Source organism: Colias philodice, chromosome 8 (assembly GCF_061535455.1).
Source record: "Colias philodice isolate Cphi_HAF_F1 chromosome 8, ilColPhil1 Martin Lab GWU primary, whole genome shotgun sequence".
NCBI classification, from domain to species: Eukaryota; Metazoa; Arthropoda; class Insecta; order Lepidoptera; family Pieridae; genus Colias; species Colias philodice.
The window spans coordinates 9,211,348-9,235,278 of NC_143093.1; the positions used below are offsets into that span (position 1 = coordinate 9,211,348).

Below are 23,931 nucleotides of genomic sequence, written 5' to 3' on the forward strand. Positions count from 1 at the left end.
TTATACATTTAAATGTCGTTTATTTTAGCATTTATGTACTTAAATGTTAAAATATATTATGGTCTTTTTTGCACGAACCGATTCCGACTAAAGATTTGAAAAATATGCAGACCTTATGGTTTATTCAATAATTAAGTTTAACTGACCGTTACGAAAATAAGAGCCCGTATGTTACTGACAGATAAATTTGAATACCTAAATTAAAACTTATAACAAAGCATTGTAGTTGGGTACCTATTTGTATCACATTTGTATGTAGCAAATTATGTCATTTATGGGCTCTATAGTTTGAAATCTTTGACTAAGTACATTATCTTGGTAATTAAATTTACATATCTACATATTATAATTTAAAACAGTTTTATTTTTAGCATGATTCCTTCAAAATTATAACTAAGGAACGATTTGTACAAGAACAGAAACTTTCTGACAGATTTAGGTAATATTATATGCACACAATTAGCTGATATGACTCTTCAACCATAAATGGTTGTAGAGTCAAAACTCTTCTATACAAATAAAAAAAAACTTACCCAACTGTAAAATGCCCATAACAAGTTCGACGCAACCAGACAAAAACGCCAGGAGCACTGCGAATTCCGGGCCCAGACCATGTAGGTTTTCTCTCGTCAGTATAGCAGCTATTGCCGTGGGTCCGATAGCGGAGTCCTTTACAGAACCGAATATTGTGTACACAAAGCAAGCCATGAAGGAGGAGTATAGGCCATACTGCGGAGGTAGACCGGCTACGTTCGCGTAGGCTATCGCTTGCGGGATCACTGTCAGACCGACAGTCAGACCTAAAAAGACGAAGAGATAAAGGGTTAGGAAATGTATTTAGAGATAGATGATTGGATGTTTATTTTTAGAATGTTAAAAAGTGGTGTGGTGCAATACCTAATTAAATAAGTAGATTAAGACTCAGAGTCAGAAGTCAGACGTGGACGGTCGGGGACAGACTATATAAATCATAGACAAGAAAATAGGCGCGCACTTCGTAGATTGTTTCTGGCAAACTTCATTAAATCGTTGTTTATTAATAACTAGCGGTCCGCCCCGGCTTCGCTCGTGGTACATATTTCGCAATAAAAGGTAGCCTATGTTCTTTCTCAGGGTCTAAAGATTATCTATGCCAAATTTCATCAAAATCGGTCCAGTAGTTTATGCGTGAAAACCATACATACATACAAACAAACCTTTCCTCTTTATAATATTAGTATCTATAGATAAAAGTTTTTTTAATGTGACAATAAGATTTATATAATTTATATGCTCTGTATACTGTTTCTTTGAATCTATCTGTATGTACAACATAACATTCATAAGATTACGTAAAGTAAGGTTTCTAAGGTTCTCAGTAATCAAATACATTTCCTTGACAATGGACAATGGACACTTTCAAGAAATGTGCTACAGATTATATGATTTTCAATATAATTGAAAAATTACCCTATAACGTGGCGTTTACCTCAGTGATAAGCATTGTAATTTTATTGAACAAAAAGGTTTAATTGCATAATTATTGGGAACTTTTACTATTAAAGGTCATAGTAGTTTTGCTGTGTTTCTTTTTATCAACGTATTAAACTGTCTTTTAATTGTAAAATTGTATGTTTTTGTGAGGAAAAGTACAAAAAAATATTGGTATCGCGGGTAGAGTTATGTCTTGAATAGATTGAACTTATTTGTTGCCTGATTTAGGTGGAGCTAATTAGCACAATGTTTTTTAAAGGAGATTAAAGAAACAATTAATATGGACAGATTACAAAATATATAGGAAATGCTTCTATTAGTTTAATATTCGATATTATATTCCGTAAATCGTACTTGTGAAAAAGGTAATAATGTACCCAAATTGTATGTGTTGATATCAGCGCTTTTTTAGTGTAAAGTTATTATAAATACTAAGTAGTTTAGTTTCTAGTGTCCAAATGTCGTAACAATCTAGACCCGAGACGTGGGTTATTGCTTGCAACAACATAAAGCACACAATAGAAATCTCACTAATTTCACGCTCCGATACCTCTTGTTGTAGACTTTTTATTGTAAAACATCACAAAGGTCACTCGTTATATTTCGCAGTTTAGAAAATAAAATGGTCATTGAACTTGTTATAAACATTCTGCATAAGTTTTGTATTAATATATTTTTGTTTACCTACCTACTTCTAAAGAGTCAACAAAAAGCTATCTGAAAAATCTCAAAATTTTGTTGGTATGTTGTTTTTGACATCAAAAGAATAAAACAGAATCAATTTATCATACCGCCTACAAAATAAGTTTTTAAACTTGTCACCGAGAAACGGTAGATATCCGACACAGTATTCATCCTGGGATTGTTTTAAAACCGGGTAAAATGCCCATAGACGGACTTTAATTGAAACTTATAATGCTCTGTACTTTGTCCTACCTATCTGTTAAAAGGTGAATTTTTGATACTGGGGTAAAATAAACGTTTATGTGCACGTGTTTCATTTAATTTATGGCTACGACTCATTGCTTATGGCGTTATCTTTAATCAAGCGTGCCCGAATGATTCGTTATAGTCACATTTCTTTAATAGTAATTTTATATTATGTGTGATGTTTTACACCGTATATAGATGTTATTTAAAATATTTCTCAATTTGTAAATATATTTTAAATACCTCGCGAACTACAAATTTTTAAAGATCCCTACAACTAAAAGTAGAAACACAAACACTGTTAACAATAAAAATATTATGAGTCATGAATCATGATAATTGGTGTATTACCTAATTCCAAAATTTGTATAATTTGAACAAACATCGTTTGTATTGTACAAACTATAATTTACAATATTATGTTAATACGAAATTGTTACCTACATCTTCATTCTCATTACGGCACTAGTAAGACACCAAATTATCAAGGTATTGAAATTCACCAAACTTTATTGCATCCACTTAACAAGTACATATTTTTATTGGTAACAATAAAAATTCTGTTGCTTTTATTGTGTTGCGAATATAAAGGATGTTGTGTGAAAGAGATGCAAATAGGAAGTCATCACTCTAAGCATACTGAAAATGTCATAAAAAACTGAATGCAAGTGCGAAATTACAATTGTAGTTAAAATTATAACACAGTATTAAAATTATTTATCACATTGTTCAAATAAAACATTTATGGTAAAGGTGATATTGGTAATTGGAGTAACAGTAATAAATAAACTAGTTTATATTGAAAATGTATACAATAAGGTTATTTATAAATAATGTTTTCTTTTCTCAAGCACTTTTGCGGTATATTATTAAGGTATTGTATGTTAAATTTTATACAGGATATCTTATTTTTTAATATTAATAAATATTGTTGGAAAAAACTACGCTAAAAATCACGCTGTAAATTGTAATAAACTGCGAGATTATTGTATTGTGGCCGATCCTTGATAAGTGTACAAAGTCTGAATTAGATCTGTCCGTTGAAAGTGGGTCAAAATCGAGTCTAAAGGAGTCAGTTACATACATAAGAATGTACACAGTACACTGGAAGCTTGTATACAAAAAAGCGTATTAAAAAGATATCTAATAAGTTCTGAACTATTTTTCGTAGTACAAAATGTAAAACTATACATATAATATAGCTCGGCTAAGATTCGGCATCTTACCTGCAATGGCATCAGCAAGTCCATGCCTTACATTGTAGTTGGGAAGCCAAGCCAGGATGGGTATTCTTCGGAGTAAAGTCTTCTTGGAACAGCACGCTTTCGCTCGCTTCGCGACGTCGCCTCGCCATCTACTCTTCTTTGGGTAACCGGGGCCGGGGTAGGAACCATTTGTATCTGTGGAAAATATGAATTGTTACAGCTATGTTCTGATAGGTTAGCCACTAAGGTTATAAGTGCGTGTAGATTCTATATTATTCCATTTTAGGGTAAAGGACAGATGACGTCACATTTATTACAATGATTAATATTTTTGCCTTTAAACCACGAAGAGGACGGGTCAGTCTTGATATATCAGTATACTATTAAACCAAGTTTTTTTAATCAAACTACAAAGACAAATTGGATCGATTCATGGAGATGGTCAAAGCGCAGAAAAAATACCACTTTAAAATATTAGGTCATAAATTCGCGAACTATTAAAAAAAATGATAACTGTTAATTTAAAATATCTTTGTCTGGAGTGTAGACATTCGCGATTGTGTATTATATTCGTTTAATATGTTAATGTGTGATTTACCCGGTTTTAATGTATTTTTAACTGGAGTCTGGAAGGTCAAATCGCGTTCAAGATACGTCTGAAGATACAATTTAAGTTACATTAGTTACGCGTGCATTGAATATTTTATATTAATACATATAAACATATAATTAATAAGGATTTAACAATTTAGTTATCCATATCTAATTAGATTTTACGTATGCAACACTTCACTTAAAATTATAGTTAAATTATTGCCGTATAAATTTGTATGTTTATCATTTGCATTTTGACGTCAAAGTTAAAACAGATGTATTAATTATCATAAAATAAATTAATAAATACTTAATTATAATAATATGGTTACTTTTCCGTGTTTGTCTTCAACTGTCTAAATTCAGGTTGAGGGCATTCAGGGTAATGAGTCAAATATGTTGATTTTGTTGCTAGATGTAATTAACTATTAACGTAAAGTTACGTATTTATACGGTTGCAGATATAACATATCTGTCTTCGTTAAATTTTTTGATACTTAAAATTACAGATTAAAGAAGAGAGACGAGAGAAATTTAAGACGAAACAAAAATATTAATTTGATTGCTACATATCTATAGGTATTTTGTTTATTTCTTTTTGGAAGAAACTCACAAATCCTATAATTGAGTTGAATCCTAAATACACATTCAATTTAATGTACATATATTGCAAAACACATAATATGCCAAAGGTACCTACTAAAATATAGAACTTCTAAAGGAATAAAAAACCCTACATCTTATACATTCATTTACTTACAAGCTTATAACCATAAAAACAACTTAAATAAACAGAAACATTATAGAACCTAAAATATATTTAATTTGCAAATTGCGGTCAATGTCCAAGCGCTTATCAGCCAAAACAAGAAAGCTGAAAAGCAAGCGAACGCCAGGTGTTCAGGTGACCTTGGTCCTTGACCTTTTGGCAATGTTAGTTTCAATTTAATATCCATAGAGAAATGAGATTTAATGCAAGTAATGAATTCGGCATAATTGGAGATGTAATTATCGTCTTTTGTGTAGATGATAACTAAAATAATATACAATAGATGTGAAGATAACATTTAAAATACCGTTTATATATATTATCCTTATATACTTAGAATATTTTAATACATAAACGTTGACACAGTTCCCATATATTTAATGTCGATTAATTGTTTAAATAAAAATATATCCATTAGTTGAAAAATCTGCGAAAAGTTCACATAATATACTAGTAGGTACATATCTACACACACTACTCTCTATTAGATAGAGTTTACATTCAAAAGTTACAGTTTGAGTTTCAGTTCAACGACGTCGTTTTTAGGGTTCCGTACCCAAAGGGAAAACGGGACCCTATTACTGAGACTTCGTTGTCTGTCTGTCTTCAGGCTTCTCATAAACCGTGATAGCTAGAAAGCTGAAATTTTCACAAATGATGTATTTCCTTTGCCGCTATAACAACAAATACTAAAAATTAAAAATGTAAAATATTAAGGGGGGTCCCCATAGTACGGAACCCTTCGTGCGCGAGTCCGACTCGCACTTGGCCGGTTTTTGATCAATAACGCAACATAACTTTACCAACAAATACAGTAAAATACATTGGCTACACGAATACTGTCAAAATGGTACTTTATGTATGAAATACAGCTATGTGACATTTCATTGGATACTGAGGACAATCAAACAAGGCCTTAGGTTCGGTTTCTATACCGAGAACTCTGTGAAGGTGTATCTAGATTTCACTGGATTTTGTGCTAAAATCTAAATGTAGATAAGGTATTCGCGAATACGCAAAATCAACGATGTATAAATAATGCGGACTATTAATGAAAATTCATTTATAAATTATTAAAATTTTTAAAGTAGTTTAGTATTATATGTGATACAAAACGAAAAAGCTAAGTTATCTCAAGGTATAAAAGCAGGTTCCACTGTACTGTATACGAAGAAAGGATTTACGCCTTCTGTGTATTTGGACAATGGTTATTCATAATATTGTATGAAGAAAGATACAATATTTTTTACTCCACAAGTTAGTACAAATGAAAAAAACTTGTTTGCAATTCATTTTATCATAAAATTAATAGGGCTAGGTTATGGAAGAGTCATTGATCAGTAACAAATTAAAATGATCTTGACATCACTGCATTTACAAAGTTTAAATTTTGCAATATATATGTGTGAAAACGCAGTGTATGTGATGTGTACTCACTTCTGCATATTTACGACATCACTTGATAAAGTGTAGGATGAATGTATGGACATATCACATAAGAAGTATAAATTTTTGTATGTTCAATTTACTAATTCCATATTGTTAGAATTCAGCCATAATATTTTATTTTAATTCATAGTTTCCCGTTGCAAGTTGTAACCGTAAAAATGATCGTATTATTTGTATACGTAGTACCTATATTATTATTATAAAATAGTCTGTGATATAATGATTCAATTTGATTAAATATACGAGGCGATAAACCGCAAGACAAATTTCTTGTTTATATATTTCTCAGTTGATTTAAGAGCTCAATACAAAAACAGGGAAAAGGCGGTTAATTAGCATAGCCAAGTGATCTAGGTTGATTAGCATTTGGAAAGTTCTTGCACATGTTGTGAGGACTGGTTTTGGCCGCGTTTGTCAATGGCTCGACAGGGGGAAATTGATGTTCTGTTTTCTAAACGTATTTTGCATTTGTAATTAAAATTTTCGCAATAAATACGTGTGCTTTGGTGTTGTCTTACATCAGGTTTAATAGTTAACCGTTTATGTTTTGTTGTTGACAAATTTCACAAAGAAAGCACATTACTTTTTTCTAAGAAAGAGCAACATAAAATATTTCTTTTCTAAGGAAGCAATCTAGAGAATTTGTTCGATTTCTCCATGTCAATATAGCGTAACTCAAAGTCAGTGCCAAATAAACGAGTTAATAAAATTACATAATGTACAGTTCGAAGAGACGTGCCATGAAAATGTAATCATCCGTTGCTTTTAAGTATACATATAGGCTCCTTAATTATATGACAATTTGGTTCTATTTGCTTTAGCTCTATGGACGGACGGATTTAGAAAAAAGTTGAGTAAATCTTTATGAGGAAAATAACTATCAAAAGAATACGAATGCAGCGGCTTTAATGTCATATAAAAGTTGACTCAGGAAACTTGAGGATATTGCACTTTATATTCTTTCAACAAAATAACCTAAACCTGCACCAATTATGGATTCAAATATGACATTGTGTTTTCAAATCTAGGAAACCTAGAGTGTTTAACATTGACGTTCAATAGCACGTCTTCTGTTACAATAATATGCACTTGTTTTAAAAACAAGACACTCTTTACGCGAAGCTGATTATACACATCTTGATAAACATAAAGTGAAACACCATCTTATTTCAAAATTATTATGGTTTACTCTCCGTATAACTCTCATAAAGTTCATATTTCTATCTTTAATAAAGCCGATGTAGAACTTCTTGATCCAATGTATCCGAGTAAAAAGCCTTATTTCATTATCCTTTTCATAAACGTACGTAGGTACGTAAGTATAGAATCCATACTAATATTATAAATGCGAAAGTAACTCTGTCTGTCTGTCTGTTACTTAATCACGCCTTAACTACTGAACCAATTTGCATGAAATTTGGTATAGAGATATTTTGATACCCGAGAAAGGACATAGGATAGGTTTTATCCCGGATATCCTACGGGAACGGGTTTTTCTTTGAAAACGCGGGCGAAGCCGCGTGCGGAAAGCTAGTTTATTATGAAGTAAAAAGCGGTGGAGATACAATGTGGACACATACATATACAAAAAGCTTTGATCAGCATATTGCATATGTGTGTCCCTACAGCCGGGTTACTTACACCACTAACTAAAGAACCGCAAACTGAACGGGGAACTTATTCTGAGCAAACAGTGTTCACCCAAATCAGTTTGGTGGTTTTCAACGGAATTTAAACATTTCCTAAACATATTTCACTGCATACAAACTTTGCAATCGTGACTAATGTTTGTATGGTAAATAATAATATTAGTACAAAGATGACTGTATTAGTTTTCTATTTCAAGGGTTCACAATAATCATTGTCTCACACAGCTATGGCTATATACTACGTAGGTAAATAGCAATGCCTTTGTATGTGGTCACGGTTCATCAGATAACAATGTCATTCCGAATTATTCAGATGTTCATGGTATGGGTAAAGAGTATGGAATTTAACGAGACAAACTGTGGTGACAAACGTTTTGTTGGTAATATTTTGACAATTTTCTTGTTTGTTGATGTCATAGATATTATAAGAATTAAAGAAATCATTTGGTTTGGGTCTTGATTAATTGCTAAAGAAGAGATCTTATCATACACGATATTACATACTATTTTTTATAAAAATTAGATCATTATCTATAGGTACTTATCTATACTTAATCTATACTAATATTATAAAGCTGAAGAGTTTGTTTGTTTGTTTGAACGCGCTAATCTCGGGAACAACTAGTCCGATTTGAAAACATTTTTCGGTGTTAGATAGCCCATTTATCGAGGAAGGCATATAGGCTATCACGCTAAGACCAACAGGATCTGAGCAATGCGGGTGAAACCGCGGGGTACAACTAGTTGATTTATGTTTTATTTATTATAATACTACCTACTATTTCCGTTAAACTCCTCGTACAATAATATATAATATTCAGAAATAATTTGATAATTATGTCTGAATGTCATCATAGACATCCACTTAGAATTTAATTCCAATGGCCTTCTGTGTATTGTTAATTTAGTCAAAGTAAAAGTAAAAGTTAAATCATTCAAGAAGAGCCTTTTGTATAAGACTGTCAACGTATTTAGGTTTTAACGGTTACACTGTAAACTGCAAAAGGTTTTTATGAGCAGGAAATGTTTTCCTAGCAGGCAGATACACAAACACTTTAATCAGTCAAAGTATCATTACTAGTATCCTTTATTCATACTGATGTGACTTTTATGATCGGTTATTGGATAATACACGCTGCACCCCGCCGGTTATAACTCACTTCTAGTCTTTGAGAACAACCTTGTAACTTTGATGAATTCGTTACCATCATGTTATGTACACGTGATAGTATATGGAAACTGTCTATAGTTTAATCCTACTATGATATTAGGTACCTATATTACCTGTGATCTCTTACTTTTATTATACAGGGTGTCCCACCGTTGGTATACTAAGCTCAAAGGAGGTTATAGTTTTGCATACGCTGAGTACGTAAAAAATACTTATAAAATTCCAGACGCATTTTTTTTCAAATAGATGAATTCTTAAAACTCTATGTGTACACCCCTAACAAGCAACCCGCCCAACTATGCCACCCGCACTTGAGCTTTCTTTTAAGATTATTTTTTCACTGATAAAATGCTCACATTAGCGAAGCGGTATATTATGCCGGTTGCGCGAAGTTAGAGAAGAAACCATGGATTTTAAGGAAAAATTTAGCAAAAAATTTTTGACGTAATTTTTTTGTTTAAGTATTTTTTACGTGATCAGTGTATGCAAAACTACAAGTCCCTTCGCGCTTACTATAGGTACCGATAGTGGGACACCCTGTATAGTGTATAGGCCATAGTTTGGATGGATGTTTGGCATTCATTAGTTGGTTTTTAAAGTATGGAATGTCGTAGGGATTTGGTACTCATCCCTTGTCCCCTCCTAAACTACTAAAATATTTACGCAAAAGTTTACCTATGTGGATACTTTTTCAGAAAATAATCGTAACTGGATGAAATTAATTGGTATGGTGGGTAATGAATAAATGTTCACAGTTTGAATTTAATACTAGAGAACTAAGACATAGAATAAGAACTTGGTATTTTTAGTTCGAATAGGCAAAAACAGCTGTCATCATGGGCGTAGCTAGCCATGGGCACAGGGTGGGGCAAAAAAAAAAACCGGCCAAGTGCGAGTCGGAGTCGCGCACCGAGGGCTCCGAACAAACCTACTTTTTATTATGTTGTAACTCTAAAATGTATGTTTTAGCAATTTTTCCTTTATCTGTGCTATAAGACATTGCTTTTAAGTGATTTAACCAAATTTCAAGACTCTGTGTTCACGGGAAGTACCTACAATGTAGGTTTTGATTCCCTTGCGAATGTCGAAATTTGCGATAATTTGCAGCATAAAATGGCTGTATCTTTTGATTGCGTTGGCTTATAAGTTTGATTTTTTCACAGCTTTAAGAGACCGTAGACTTGAGTATTCGATATAAATTTCAGCTTGATAACTCTACGCGTTCCTGAGAAAAAGTGTGTTGACAGACAAACCGACAGGCAGACTTTGTTGTGCGTCTGTCTGTCTGTCTAAAAATACCTTTTTTTTCAAGAACACGTGGTGGTATCAAGCTGAAATAATAATGAATAAATAAAAACAAACAAAAGATACCTACAGCCGTTTATGTTGCAAATTTCATCCCTATATTATATATGTAGTTTATCTGTCTAATACAATAATAATATGATTCCTTTTTACCATAAAATATAGGTCTATGTAATTTTAAATAACTCAATAAATAAAGCAAAACCTTGCACTTCCGATTTCATGTTTGTTTTAGGTTAATGGCCACTTATTGACCTTAAAAGAGCTTCTTTCTTAGAGTTTATCTCTTATAGACCGATATCTCGAAAACTATCCACTTTAGGGCAAAAGTTGCTTAGACTTTTTTGTAGAAAGTAAAATTTCGCATATTTTATACCCTGTAAATTTTTTTGTAAAACTTACTATTTACGGTTTATGGCCTATTTGATGAACCGGTTGATCGTTAAAATATTGGATTAATGAATAAAATGCATGTATATAAAATGCATATAGTTTTTAGGTCACTTTATTCTCTACAAGTTTTGTTTGAAATTTTTTTTCTAGTGCCCATATTTTTTGAGTTGTTCCACGTATAATGTAGAAATGCCACCGCTCAGCGGGTGACGTGGCAGGCCAAAAGTTTTTATACGGATGTAATAAAAACGAAGAAGAAATTTCCAATGCAAGTGGATTTTCACCGTTTCCGAAACGGAAAAACTTTTGATTTTTTTTTTTACTTATAGAAAATTTTTAATACATTTTTTAAAATATTTTCCGTAATTTTATTCTTGCATCCAAATATAAAATAACTACTCAATATTATTTAGTTGTACGAAATACATATATACGAAACATACATATTACATACCTTGAAATTTACTATTTATCGCCAAACGTTAAATAACTCAAAAAGCATTAGAAAAAATAGTTTCAAATAAAGTAATCTTAATAAATGGATAATGCATAGATATGTATAATATATTAATGCCTATGCATTTCATAGATTAATCCAATATTTAAAGAGTTACTTGCCAAAGATGATTAACCGGCTCATTAAATAGGCCATAAATCGTAAACGGAAAGTTTTACAAGAAGTTTATAAGGTATAAAAGATGTAAAATTGTACTACCTACAAAAAAATCCCAATATTTTTTGCCTTAAAATGGATAGTTTCCGAGATATCGGCCAAAAACTTTTATGTAAGATTGCGAGCGTAGCTCCACCTGGATCTGTTAGCATTTTGTGCTTTTATGGTCAGTAACTTATCCTAAAACAAAAGTGAAATTGGATGGGAAATTTAGTGCGAATTTGGCTAAATAAAAGCAGCTTTGAATGGGGTTACAGTACTACACTACTTTTTCTGGCACCAAAAGTGGTTTTAATCATGTAACATAGAAGCGCAAGCTTTTTGTTTAGATCGCATTTTTTTTGTGTCGCCTGACAACTTTCGAGTGAGAATTTTTTAACGGATATTAAGTTTTGTAGTCAGGTACTGAGATAATTACGTTTTTTAGATTTGGTTAGGTACCTTCCAGGTCAGAGCCAGGGTGGGGCAAGTGCCCCACCCTGCCCCACCGTGGCTACGCCCATGGCTGTCATGAATATATCTTTAAGCATCAGTATTCTAAAATTCACTCGAAATATGTCTGAGTGATATAAATGTATTTTTACATCCAAATCGACATATAAAATTAACCGTAACCGTAAAAAGCACAGCACTACTGTAGGAAGGCCCACTCGAATAACTGCCTTGACGGTCTAATTAGGAGATAAAAACCTAATTAGCCTTTCCAATCGCGCGCAGGAAATCGGACAGCGCAAAAAACTAAGTTCATCTTTTAGAAGATACTAGGCTCTTTGTCGTGTTACAACTGCTATTTTATTTATTTTTACTTCTCTGTGTACATATTAAGATAATCTGTAGGTATCTATTTATCAATCTATATAAGAGAGAACTGAAGAGTTTATTTGTATGTTTGCGCAAATCTCAGGAACTACTGATTCGGTTTGAAGAATTATTTCAGTTTTAGGCGGTGAATCCGCGGAATACAGCTAGTTATAAATAAATTACAAAGATAGAAGTAAGTATAATTTGTGTGGAATGTATATTGGCAGATTTATGGCTCTAACATAAACTGTTTTTGATTCATTGCATATTATGATATGAAAACCAATTCATTGTTTATTTTGATTTCATCTTTTACTTTTAAAACGATCATTATGATATAAATAATATGACATAAAACATTATTACAGGGAATTTCATTGTTAGTGCGATTTTAATTCAATTATGGATATTGAAATATTGCACGCAAGATGGCAGGCAAAAATAGAAATTTATAAAATGGCTTTAAATCGAAAACCTTGTTGTTTTGCTTTGGTACAGTTTTTTTTATTTTTAAAAAGCACAGAAAGTCACTGTGACCTTCGGTTTGGAATGTTCGATTACCTCAATAAAGCGAAACAATTTTTGATTTTGTGTTTATTTTGATCGAATTGTAGACTTAGGTAATAGCACACTACTTATAGCGCAGATTACTAAAAGAATACTAGGTACTTATAGTATAATTTGGCAGAACTAGGTACTTTTATTAGAAGCTTTCCGCCCGCGGCTTCGCCCGCGTTTTTAAAGAAAAACCCGCATAGTTCCCGTTCCCGTGGGATTTCCGGGATAAAACCTATCCTATGTGTTAATCCAAGTTACCCTCTATACGTGTGCTATATTTCATTGTAATCGGTTCAGTAGTATTTGCGTGAAAGAGTATCAAATACACACACATCCTCACAAACTTTCGCATTATTAGGATGATGCCTTCAAGCCACACCTCCGTGCCCGTCGGAGCGTGAGGTTTTTTCGTTACGGAATTTCTGGATTCGCTCCCCGCGCTCAAGGCCCGCGATATATGCAATAGCTTAAAATTTTTCCGAATAGACGCTACGCACTACCCAGTATTCGGGAAAATTATATTGAAATATATCATAACATTTTCCATCCTATTGCTAGATTTAATTAGTTTGAATTTTGATGTTTAGCAATGTTTATCTAGTATCGTGGGTGTAACTTTTTGTCTGTCTATGGCATTGTAGCTCCTAAACGGATAATCGATTTGGTTGCAGTTTTTAAATCTAGTCTTATTGTGGCGATAGAGCTATTCTTAGTTTTTTTTTTGGCTTTTGCCAGTTGCTCCAGGATTTCAATAACTATTAAGTATTAAAGTTCCTAACAATGTTTTATGAGTTTTAGTTCAAATTTAGTGTATTTAAATTATTGGTAAAATTCCTTCACCCCGGCACAGTATAGTGAGTTGGTCAGCGGGTAAGCGGGGAAGTGGCTAAATGGCTAGTCTTATATAAAATTAATTTGTTAGCACGCTAGGATACCTATATAAGTACGTCATCAGCTAGTCACCTTGAACAACGTCCCCTCACTATCCTCTTATCGAATTTAAAACGTTGTAGTGAGTCAAAAATGATTTATCCACCAATAAAATGAGGATGTCGGGAGGAAAATTTTATGAATAAATTGCATTGTGCATCTGTAAGAAAGTATTTTTTGAAATGAGGATAAAAAGGTGACAGAGTGTAGCGGGAATTATGAATAAAGTCGACAACTAGGTTAAAGGAAAAGTAGGTGGTACCTATTATTTAAAAGGCCTAGATAAAAAAATCTTTGTTTCAAAAAGTATTTGTAGAAACACGAATTTGACCTTGAAATTTGCAGGTTTATGTTAGGTTTAGATAAGTTGTAGTCAATTGTTAAATACGTCATTTTATAATTATACCTACATGATTTGATCAGTCGTTACGTATACCACACAATAAATGCACCTAATCTATTAACTTAAATTATATAATATTACTATTGGGCGATATTTTTACATTATTTATTTATTATTCCGACAGGCTATAACAGTACAAAATACCAATTTTGTAAATTGCACCCACTTAAATGTGTTTCAATGTGTTTAAAAACTCTCATTTATTTTGCGTACGTACATACGACATAGCAAATCGATTATAAGCGTAACGGATAGTTATAATGTTATCAGGCTTTGCTTACTCAACCATAAAAATACCTCAGTTCTAGTTCTAAAGTGCTTAGATTCAACTGCCTTCTCATTAAAAGTGCGTTTCAGGTTAGTATTGAGTATGTTATTTTGGACATATTTATTTTTATTTTTATAATAATGAATAAGTGCAGTCGTGATATACTCTCTCATGGTCTCAAAAATAAAGAATTAATAATTTATCTAGATCACTATAATATACCTAAGCTTGTTTATTCAAAAACTAACATGAAGTAAAAATAAAGAGGAATGGAGCGATGCAAATGAATTTGGTATTGAAGACGTTTTGCTGTTTTTTTTAAGAATTATTATTTCTACTAAAATCCCTTTTCAACATGGTTTGCCTTCCTTCACCAGAGTCATGACGTCACGATATTATTACATACGTTATTATGTACGGCAGGAATTGAGTTAAAGAACTGCGAATGCTCTCTAACTGTAATTCGATTGCAATAACATATCATCGTACGCCCACAGTCAGTCATACCACTTAGGTATACTTCATCCCTTTTGTTAAACTATTGGATTAACCATCGGACTATAAAGTACACAATAAAGAGGAAATATTTGTTGAAGTCAACATTGCAGTGAAACTTCTTTGGGCGCGTTGAGAGTAAAATTTCAAGGTCGCGTTATGGCATACTGTCCTGTGGTATGGTGTACCGTCGTAGGCGACGAATTTGGTATCTTTGAATGGTCAAAGAATCTTCACGTTTAACACGTGTGCTCGGCAAACACATTTTTTTCATTGTTGAAAACAAAGCAGACCTATTATAAATCTTATATTATCAATAGAAAATAATGAACGAGAAATATGTACAAGTTTTATTGTAACTTTTTAACCCCTGTCAATTCGGGAAAAGCGAAGCCATGCCGTGAAAATTAGCCGCTATTTACATATTATAATATTCCTATATTCAATAAATGTAGTAAGATAGGTTAGTAATAAATGTATTAATTCAAAATCGACTCGAGTCGTGATTCGTGACCAATTTGCAACGTTTCTTTGAATACAATTAATTGTGCATTGTTATACCATTATAATGTGTAGTTAAGGATTATTATTATAGCTCTTGTTTGATATTTTTCATATAGTAGGCCACACACAATGTCTTCATTTTATTACTTTTCAATAAGCATGTTCAACAGACAACTGCATCTAAAGCCGTCTACTCACGTACTTGCCGCAGTAATATTGTAACAATCTCGGTTGCACAGCGATCGGAGCAATTTCAGATTTTTCCTAAATTGCCCCTGCTTGCATAAACACATCAAAATTAAGGAGCCAATTATGAGTGCAATTCCAATATTGCTCCTGCTGTAGGTAGGTGCGAGTAACCGGCCTGGTACCAATATATGACAATCGAGATATATTAGAGACGATCGCTGGTGGGACATATTATAAAACACCTATAGCACATTACTACGTTATTTCAAAGAAATACGAATAAAGAAGATATTCATTACCATGTAACAAATAGCACCCGTATTCATCCATTATAGTCAAAAATGTAAATCAATAATAATAATAGTTTAAAAAAACTAAAAAACACGCTTTTAGTTCGGTTTTCTATAAAAAGCGTGTTATTTTTTTTTTTTTAACTATTATTTATTTTATCAAATTAGTGTATTGTCATCGGTCCTCAATAAATCTACAAAGTTTGAACGAAATCTGGCCGTTTAAAGTGGGTCAAAATCGCGCCCAAAGAAGTCGGTTACAAACATACAAACATACAGGTGAAGCTAATATAAAGCGTGTAAAAACCATTCAACAGACAAGTATCGGTATAACTGCTAATTTAAATTGAAAAAATATTCGGAAATATCAGATAATAATCACTTATAAAGGTGCTAAATGCGGGACAGGTTTTTATAGTTTATCCTACTATCCTATCCTACTACTAGTAATGTAATAAATGCGAAAGTTTGTGAGGATGGATGTACGTCTATGTGTATGAATGTTTGTTACTCTTTTACGCAAATACTACTGAACCGATTACAACGAAATTTAGCACACAATATATAGAGGCTAAATAGATTAACACATAGGATAGGTTATTACCCCGTAAATCCCACGGGAACGGGAACTATCCTGGCTTTTCTTTGAAAACTTTTCCTTAGCGCATACCAGTAGAAAAATCAAAAACCTCTACTCATAACTTGCTTGAGTTGCTTCATCATATTTTAATTATCGTCTTAGAATATTTTATATATTTTTTTTTGATAAAGGCTATATTTCAGGTTTTTAACGTTCGTTTATATTTAGCTTTAATAATAATACTAATGCAATATTTTAATCGAAATATCTAGATCTTATAGTATTGCAGTGAAGGGTCGCGGAAGAATATAAATGTTATGATCAAGGCTGATTTATTTGTAAAATGCGTATTATAAGATTCCTGTTAATTTATCGCAATCTTAGAGTTCTCTACATTTTTTCATATCGTTTGTAACATGGAATTACATTTTTCTTATTAGAATTAATTGATGCCTTTGATTTATAGTTAACTAGCGACCCACCCCGGCTTCGCACGGGTGCAATGCTGATACTAAATATACTACAGAAAAACTGTGAAGTGTGAACGTTGTATATAAAAACATAGCGGCCCGCTCCGGCTTCGCACGGGTATAAAATATATTAACCGGGCGGCCGGCCGGTGCCGCCGCCCGCCACAAACGCTACGTCCCGCAATTTTTAAATCTGTAATATCTTCGAAAATATTCACTTAAATCATACGGTGTAAAGGGCCATATAGATCTATATTAAATGAACAATGTATTCAAGGTATTTAATTGGTTAAGGATTAATGCTGTATTGGTTAAAATCGCTTAGAAAATTAGCCATTATTTGTCGTAAAAAGTAAATGACAAAAAAAAGTTATTGTTGGTTATCCATAAGAGATAGACATATACCATCGCGGACTTTTCTGTAGACCTTTTCAATGTGTTATAATACTTAGTACATTATTTTGATAAAACTCGTAGGGTTCAGCCTGCGTTTGCAATGTAAGCGGAAAAAATGTAATTTTTTACGACATCACATTAGAAACCTCAAAAATAACAGTACTTCTCCACTATTTATTGGATGTTATTATACATATTATAAACCTTCCTCTTGAATCACTCTATCTATTAAAGCAACCGCATCAAAATCCGTTGCGTAGTTTCAAAGATTTAAGCGTACAAAGGGACATAGGGACAGAGAAAGCGACTTTGTTTTATACTATGTAGTGATGATGATGATTAAATTATCTTAGGCGGTAGGAAGGATAAAATTATTTGATATATCGAATAAAATATATCTTAATTATTAACATGGTTTGGAAACAATCTTTTAGAAATTAAAATTAAGTATATCTAGAAGATATATTATGAGATAGAGATTAAAATTAAGAATCAAGAAGCATATGAAACAGGAATAAAATGCATTTGCTTAAAAACGAATGAATTACTTTTAAAGAAATAAATACAGTGATACGATAAAATTGCGTTTTAGAAATTTCCACATTTATAGCTTATTTTATGTACCGTTAGGTATATTACATATTTTATAATACGCAGTGCCTAGTTACTACTGGATAAATCATTAATACAAACTCCTAAGTAAATAAACTTTATGAATAAATTCATCTTCTAATAGTGTTTATTTTAATAAGTGATTTCATAACACAGGTGATATTTTATTGTATAATAGATACATGGCTCTATGTAATATTAGTATTTGTCATATTCCAATTAAATTGTTTATAGCATCCGCACGTACATATTTCACAGTTATGATAAGGTTTAGATAAATGTGTTGGATTTTTGTAAAATTCCATTCAGACATTGTATATTATTGAATGTAATTAATTTTACAAACTAATAGTTCGGGAAAATGGGGACTTTCTAGGGGATTTGGGAAATTCGTTTGTCAATTTTGGAAGAAAATGACAAAAACTAGGAAAAACGTTTAAACGTTGCATTTCAAGTTAGTTTAGCGTAATCTTAAAATCATTGATAGTCGTTATTAATTTTATAACACTTTAACTCTACAGTTTATGAATGAGACGATGTAATATGATATTCTACAATTTATTTGGCGTATTTTTTATAAATTGAAAAATCGGGTGCAGTGAATTTGATATTTTTTGGTTTTACGGCATTCAAATGCTTTATAAATTCATAATCGATCTAGTATTCATTTTTAAAGGTCTTCTTGCATTTGGCTCTGGATAACTTTTTATTGAACGGCAAATTTAAAAGCAGTGATAACTTACATATTTTTACGTATAGATAATAGGTCAATTCTAAAGCGCGTCACACACGGTGAAGATTTTATCTTAAGATACTGTTATATTTTATATTACAGTATCTTAACGCATCCGGTATCAGCGTTCGGACCATCATTTTTCTTTTTGTCATTGCGTACTAAGACTCCTGTAGAACCGCCATCCTGTTACAAATGACCCACAAAATTTCGCGTCATTTGTAACAGGATGGCGGTTCTACAGGGGTGGGTGGTACGCAATGACAAAAAGAAAAATGATGGTCCGAACGCTGATACCGGAAGCGTTAAGATACTGTAATATAAAATATAACAGTATCTTAAGATAAAATATTATAGTATCTTCACCGTGTGTGACGCGCTTAACAGGAAGTTCTTATATTATGTTTATATTGGAAGATAACACGAAAAAAAATTGTTCGTGATTTACTCGTGATTTGTTTATATCGTATAGAGGTCATTAGGGGAATATAGGCTGTCTAAAGTTTAAACAATTTAATAAATATGCTTTTTTTTTATAGTGGGGAAATCTTCCAAAGATACCCACGGCCCCCGGGGATGGAAACAATAAATATGCTATGATTTGAGAATTTCTTCGTTTTTCCGAATGTCGGTTAAAAAACTAAAAAACTCTTGGATGTGTGCGTTTTTTATAAGGACCAAGATGTTTCCAAATATTTACTTACTTTACGTAGCTACATATTTATTTTATGGAACTATTTATTATGCATATTTTATTTTGTTTGATAAAGTAATGCGTTCGCGAACAAATTATATTTTTGAATTATCTAGGTACTAAACAAATAGGATTTTTTATATGTCCTTCTGGCTATTTGCATATATCAATTGTTTATTATGATTTGTGGGTATTTATTTTCCTTATTAATAATTGTTATTTATAGCAAGGTATGGAGCAATAAACTTTATGTTAGCGAAAATATATCGAAAAGTTAATAATTACCTACTGAAGATTTTTTAGTTAAAACACAAATAAAAATAATATAATAATATGTTCTCAGTATGTTAAATACAAATGTAAGTACATACTAATTTCGTAAAGAGATTGGGAACGATTACATAAAGAAAAATTATTATGCTCTAGGCTTAGCTAATACATAGTATGATAATATCGATATATGTGTTAAAAATTAAAATAATGACTTACTAGAATATAAGGAAGTTCCGTGACACGAGAGACACTCCTTTTGACCACCTTCCAGGTTGATGGTAAGAGTTGGCGCCGGGCTGGACCGTGGACACAGTTTACACCCACCATTGTACCTCTCACACAGACACACCTCTTCTAAATTCTCAACTTTTAATTCATTCAATCCGAACCTGCTACAGGACTTCTCTAAGGACACAGCCAGCTTCCCGTTGTAATCGCAGGAACTAGGGCACACGTTGCATTTACCGTCTATAGCGTCTAACGTCTGGTTCGAACCAATGTTTTCCGGGTCCATCTGTATCTGATAAACGTTTTCCTTCTTCCCCTCCATACTCCCGGACATGTAGGACGTCAGGGTGACTTCCGAAGACGACCGCACCGTGTTGTTCAATTTGTATTTTGTCATTTTCGATTTTAAAATACAGTTTTGAAAGCGGAGGCGCGGGACATTTTATGAATGGAACCGTTTTAAATTATTCGTTCTGTTTTTAAATGTCGAACATAATACGAGTACCTATCACAGATAAAATATGGAATGTTTTTTTTTTCGCGTTGCGTCACTCCGTGCGTCTTACGCGGACGGCTGTGCGCTAACGAGTGGTTCTGAATTCTGCGTAGCTTCTGTTCGAATTTTTAATGCGAGGAAAATAAAATTACATAGCATTGTCGATTGTTGTCGTGAAATGGCGCGAAATAACGTTTGTTACGTAAATACGTTGAAGGGTTGGCATACAATAGTGACAATAGTTTGGGTGTCAATATATGCGCGTATTTGTTTTGAATTTAGAACATTTGGTTTTAGTTATTTGCGTATAATTTTCTTTTTTTTTAAATAGGTACCTACTTAGGTAGGTATTATATGGGTAGTTCTACAAAGTATGGAAGAAATTGAGTCTCATTTCGGCCCACATTTTTTTAAACGTTCTGTTTGCGGAATTCAGTCTAATGACAAGAGTACAACGTCTTTAAAAGTATATAGAGCGGAACAGTCAGAATATCTAATAGTTTTCGATTTATGACCATTTTAAGGAAATCAAGCCACAGGAAACTGAGCAGGTCACCAGGAAACTGAGAAAAACAACAAAAATCGGTAGAGATTAATGAGATCAACGTTTATTTATCATGTTTTACATGAATTCGTATTATTAAATAAATTTTTAATGGTACTAGTACCTTTAATAATAACGAAAAATAGCTCTATGCTTGGCTTACATACTAATTCTATACTTAAAGAGTCTTGAACAGGAACTCTATTCATCAAATGATCATTGAGCATTAAACATTAAGTAAAATCTTCTTAAAGATAGTTAACAACATGAAAATAATGAAGTCTGAGACTTAATGACACTTCAACCTAGCATTGTACTTAAATCTAGTAAAAGAAAATAATAAAAAAGGTAGGTATTAATAACTTTGGCGGTTGAAATTGATATTTTTTATGGCATTCAAATGCTTTATAAATATAAATTTATATTTCTATTCTTTATAAATTTATATTTATAAAGCATTTGAATGCCATAAAACAAAAAATATCAATTTCAACAAAAAAAAGGTCGTGTTCCATCGTTACAATATTGTATTCACTGAAAAGTGTTTCATATTGGTTGAGATGGTTGTTAATCATCTCAATAGATGGCGCACGGTGTGTCCCTTAGACACATAAAACTGAAAGAATAGAATAAATTCGATTGCTCTGGCGGGTCACGAGTGGCTGAATTGGTCAAACATCCGCCCCGGAATGGCGCGAAAGGATGCGGGTTCGAGTCCCGCCTCGTGATCGAATTTTTTCTATTCTTTATAAATTTAAACTTTGGCGGTTTCAATACTATATTATTTTTATGCTAAATTTTAAAATCACAGTCAGCTGAGCAGTCAGGGCATGTGAACAATATAGAATCGCCTTTGATGCATCCATCATGTGCATCATCCATCATGTGTTATTGCATACTAGACACTGGAACCAGTCATTTCCTGTAGTATCTTCTCTGTGAGACCACCACAGATAAGGCACTCACAGTCACTGTATTTATTTTCCTTTCCATTTTTTGTTTCATTTTGTTTGCCTCTACATTTCTTGGAATTCAATTTTCGCTTCTGTTTTGAGTCTGTTTTTTTATCGTAGTCTGTCTTTTTTCTTTTTCAGCTGCCAATCTCAGGGGATCTATTTTTATTTTTTCATACCTCAATTTCTAGCTTTCCTTTGGTTTCACATTTTTTTCTGTACAACAAAATATCATATTTAGTGTTCAAAATACAGTGCAATGCAACCAACTTTATTTTACACTTACATGTGTATAATCATTGTTATTAGACTATTAAAGACATATAAGTTAAGTTGTAGTGTAAACACCTACAGTCAAAATAGTACTAGGAACTGCCAAGATCGGTAAAAGTAATGTTTTATGCTTTTTTTCGAAGTTTCTAAAAGATTACGTGCATACTTTAAGATGACCATTACCAATACTAATTATCTGTAGATATTTAATTACGACAGATACTCAAATGATTTATTTCATTAATTTATACGTAGTTTAATGTTTATAGGTAGAAAGTTTTAAATTATCTTACGCAGAAACAATGTTTTAGTGTGAACTTATCAGGATCATGGATGGTCCTCAGTATCCTGGCTTTCAATTTGACAGGAACCTGAGACCAGGATCCTGAGAATATCTGTCTAATATTAAAAAAAACATATCAATTTACAACATTTAACCAGAATTAAGCAAAACTAGGCCTTTGCGTCAGCATCTTACGTATCAAAACGCTATATTTCCTAATATTATTTATTAATTACGTAAAAAATATCTTACCAGGATTCTGGGAACTTCACTGATTACGACACCACTTCCCTTACTCACCGCGTCGGGCTGACTGTACTACGCGCTAGGTGTGAATATCTAGATGATATTCTTTGTCTCTTTCGTACGTCTGATTGACTCAGCTGAACGGCAGCATCGCACGGCAAAAAACCTAGCTGTTATTTGCTTATTTTACATGAACCAGGATCCTGATATGAAAGCGTGGGGACAAAATGTTGACAATATTTTTTTAATGTTTTTTGGGAAAATAAGATAATAATTATTCTACCTAGCAAGAAAACACAGTAAACTCACCGATTTGGCTTTCAAATTACCTTGATACAGACTAGTAAATAAATCAGGACGAATTTAAAACCAGAATTTGTCCGAGGGACAGTTCAGGATCCTGAGAATTTGACACTTTGAACAAAGATTTCGTGGCATAAATAAATGTTTTTTTTAATTATTTTCAGTGACCAACAAGAAACAGCTTTAAATAACAGTATTCCGTACAAATTAATTACTTTGAAACGTTTTTTTTAGTATAATTTGGCTGAGCCGCTAAAAATTCCTTACTTTGTAGAACTACCCATATGTGACTTGGGCAATATTTCATAAGCACTTTTAACCTGATTGTAGGTAATTTTATAATATGGGGCATGTCATGAAAAATTGTTTTTAATAAACTCAATAAGTAAATAATAATACCATAAAATAAACCTATACAATTTTCAGAATATCTACAAGTACATACTAAAAATGCTTAGTAACTTCTTACTACTTAATTAATTATTATTTTTATTCTACTAAAACTACTTTGAAAAGATGAAAAATAAATACTTAAATAATTTCTATTTTATAACGACAAAAAATAAAAAAAGCCGCCCGAACAGGGACTTGAACCCTGGACCCTTGGATTAAAAGTCCAATGCTCTACCGACTGAGCTATCCGGGCCGATGTAGAAGTGCTCGAAATTATAGTACTATTACTTTATATTAAACAGCATTGACAATTTAGTTCTGTTTTTCTTCACTTGGAATGTTTTTATGTATTTTGTATGGATTTAATTTGTGACCACTTCACGTATTCAAAAATAATAATTTCCT

At 32.4% G+C, this 23,931-nt stretch overlaps 1 protein-coding gene and 1 non-coding gene across 2 annotated transcripts in view; both read right to left on the reverse strand.

Moving 5' to 3' along the window:
* LOC149486741 (sodium-independent sulfate anion transporter-like) overlaps positions 1-20,617 on the reverse strand; it is a 39,420-nt gene extending 18,803 nt beyond the window's left edge. The window contains exons 1-3 of the mRNA XM_089698390.1: positions 20,024-20,617; positions 3,630-3,803; positions 534-800 (exon numbers count right to left, since the gene is read on the reverse strand). Of these exons, the coding sequence (XP_089554516.1) occupies positions 534-800; positions 3,630-3,803; positions 20,024-20,432 (850 nt within the window). The 5' untranslated portion in view covers positions 20,433-20,617. The remainder of the gene's footprint in view (positions 1-533; positions 801-3,629; positions 3,804-20,023) is intronic.
* A 3,089-nt stretch (positions 20,618-23,706) lies between these two features.
* Positions 23,707-23,779, reverse strand: TRNAK-UUU (transfer RNA lysine (anticodon UUU)). Its single transcript has one exon. It is a non-coding gene; the product is annotated as a tRNA-Lys (tRNA).
* Positions 23,780-23,931: the final 152 nt, after the last annotated feature.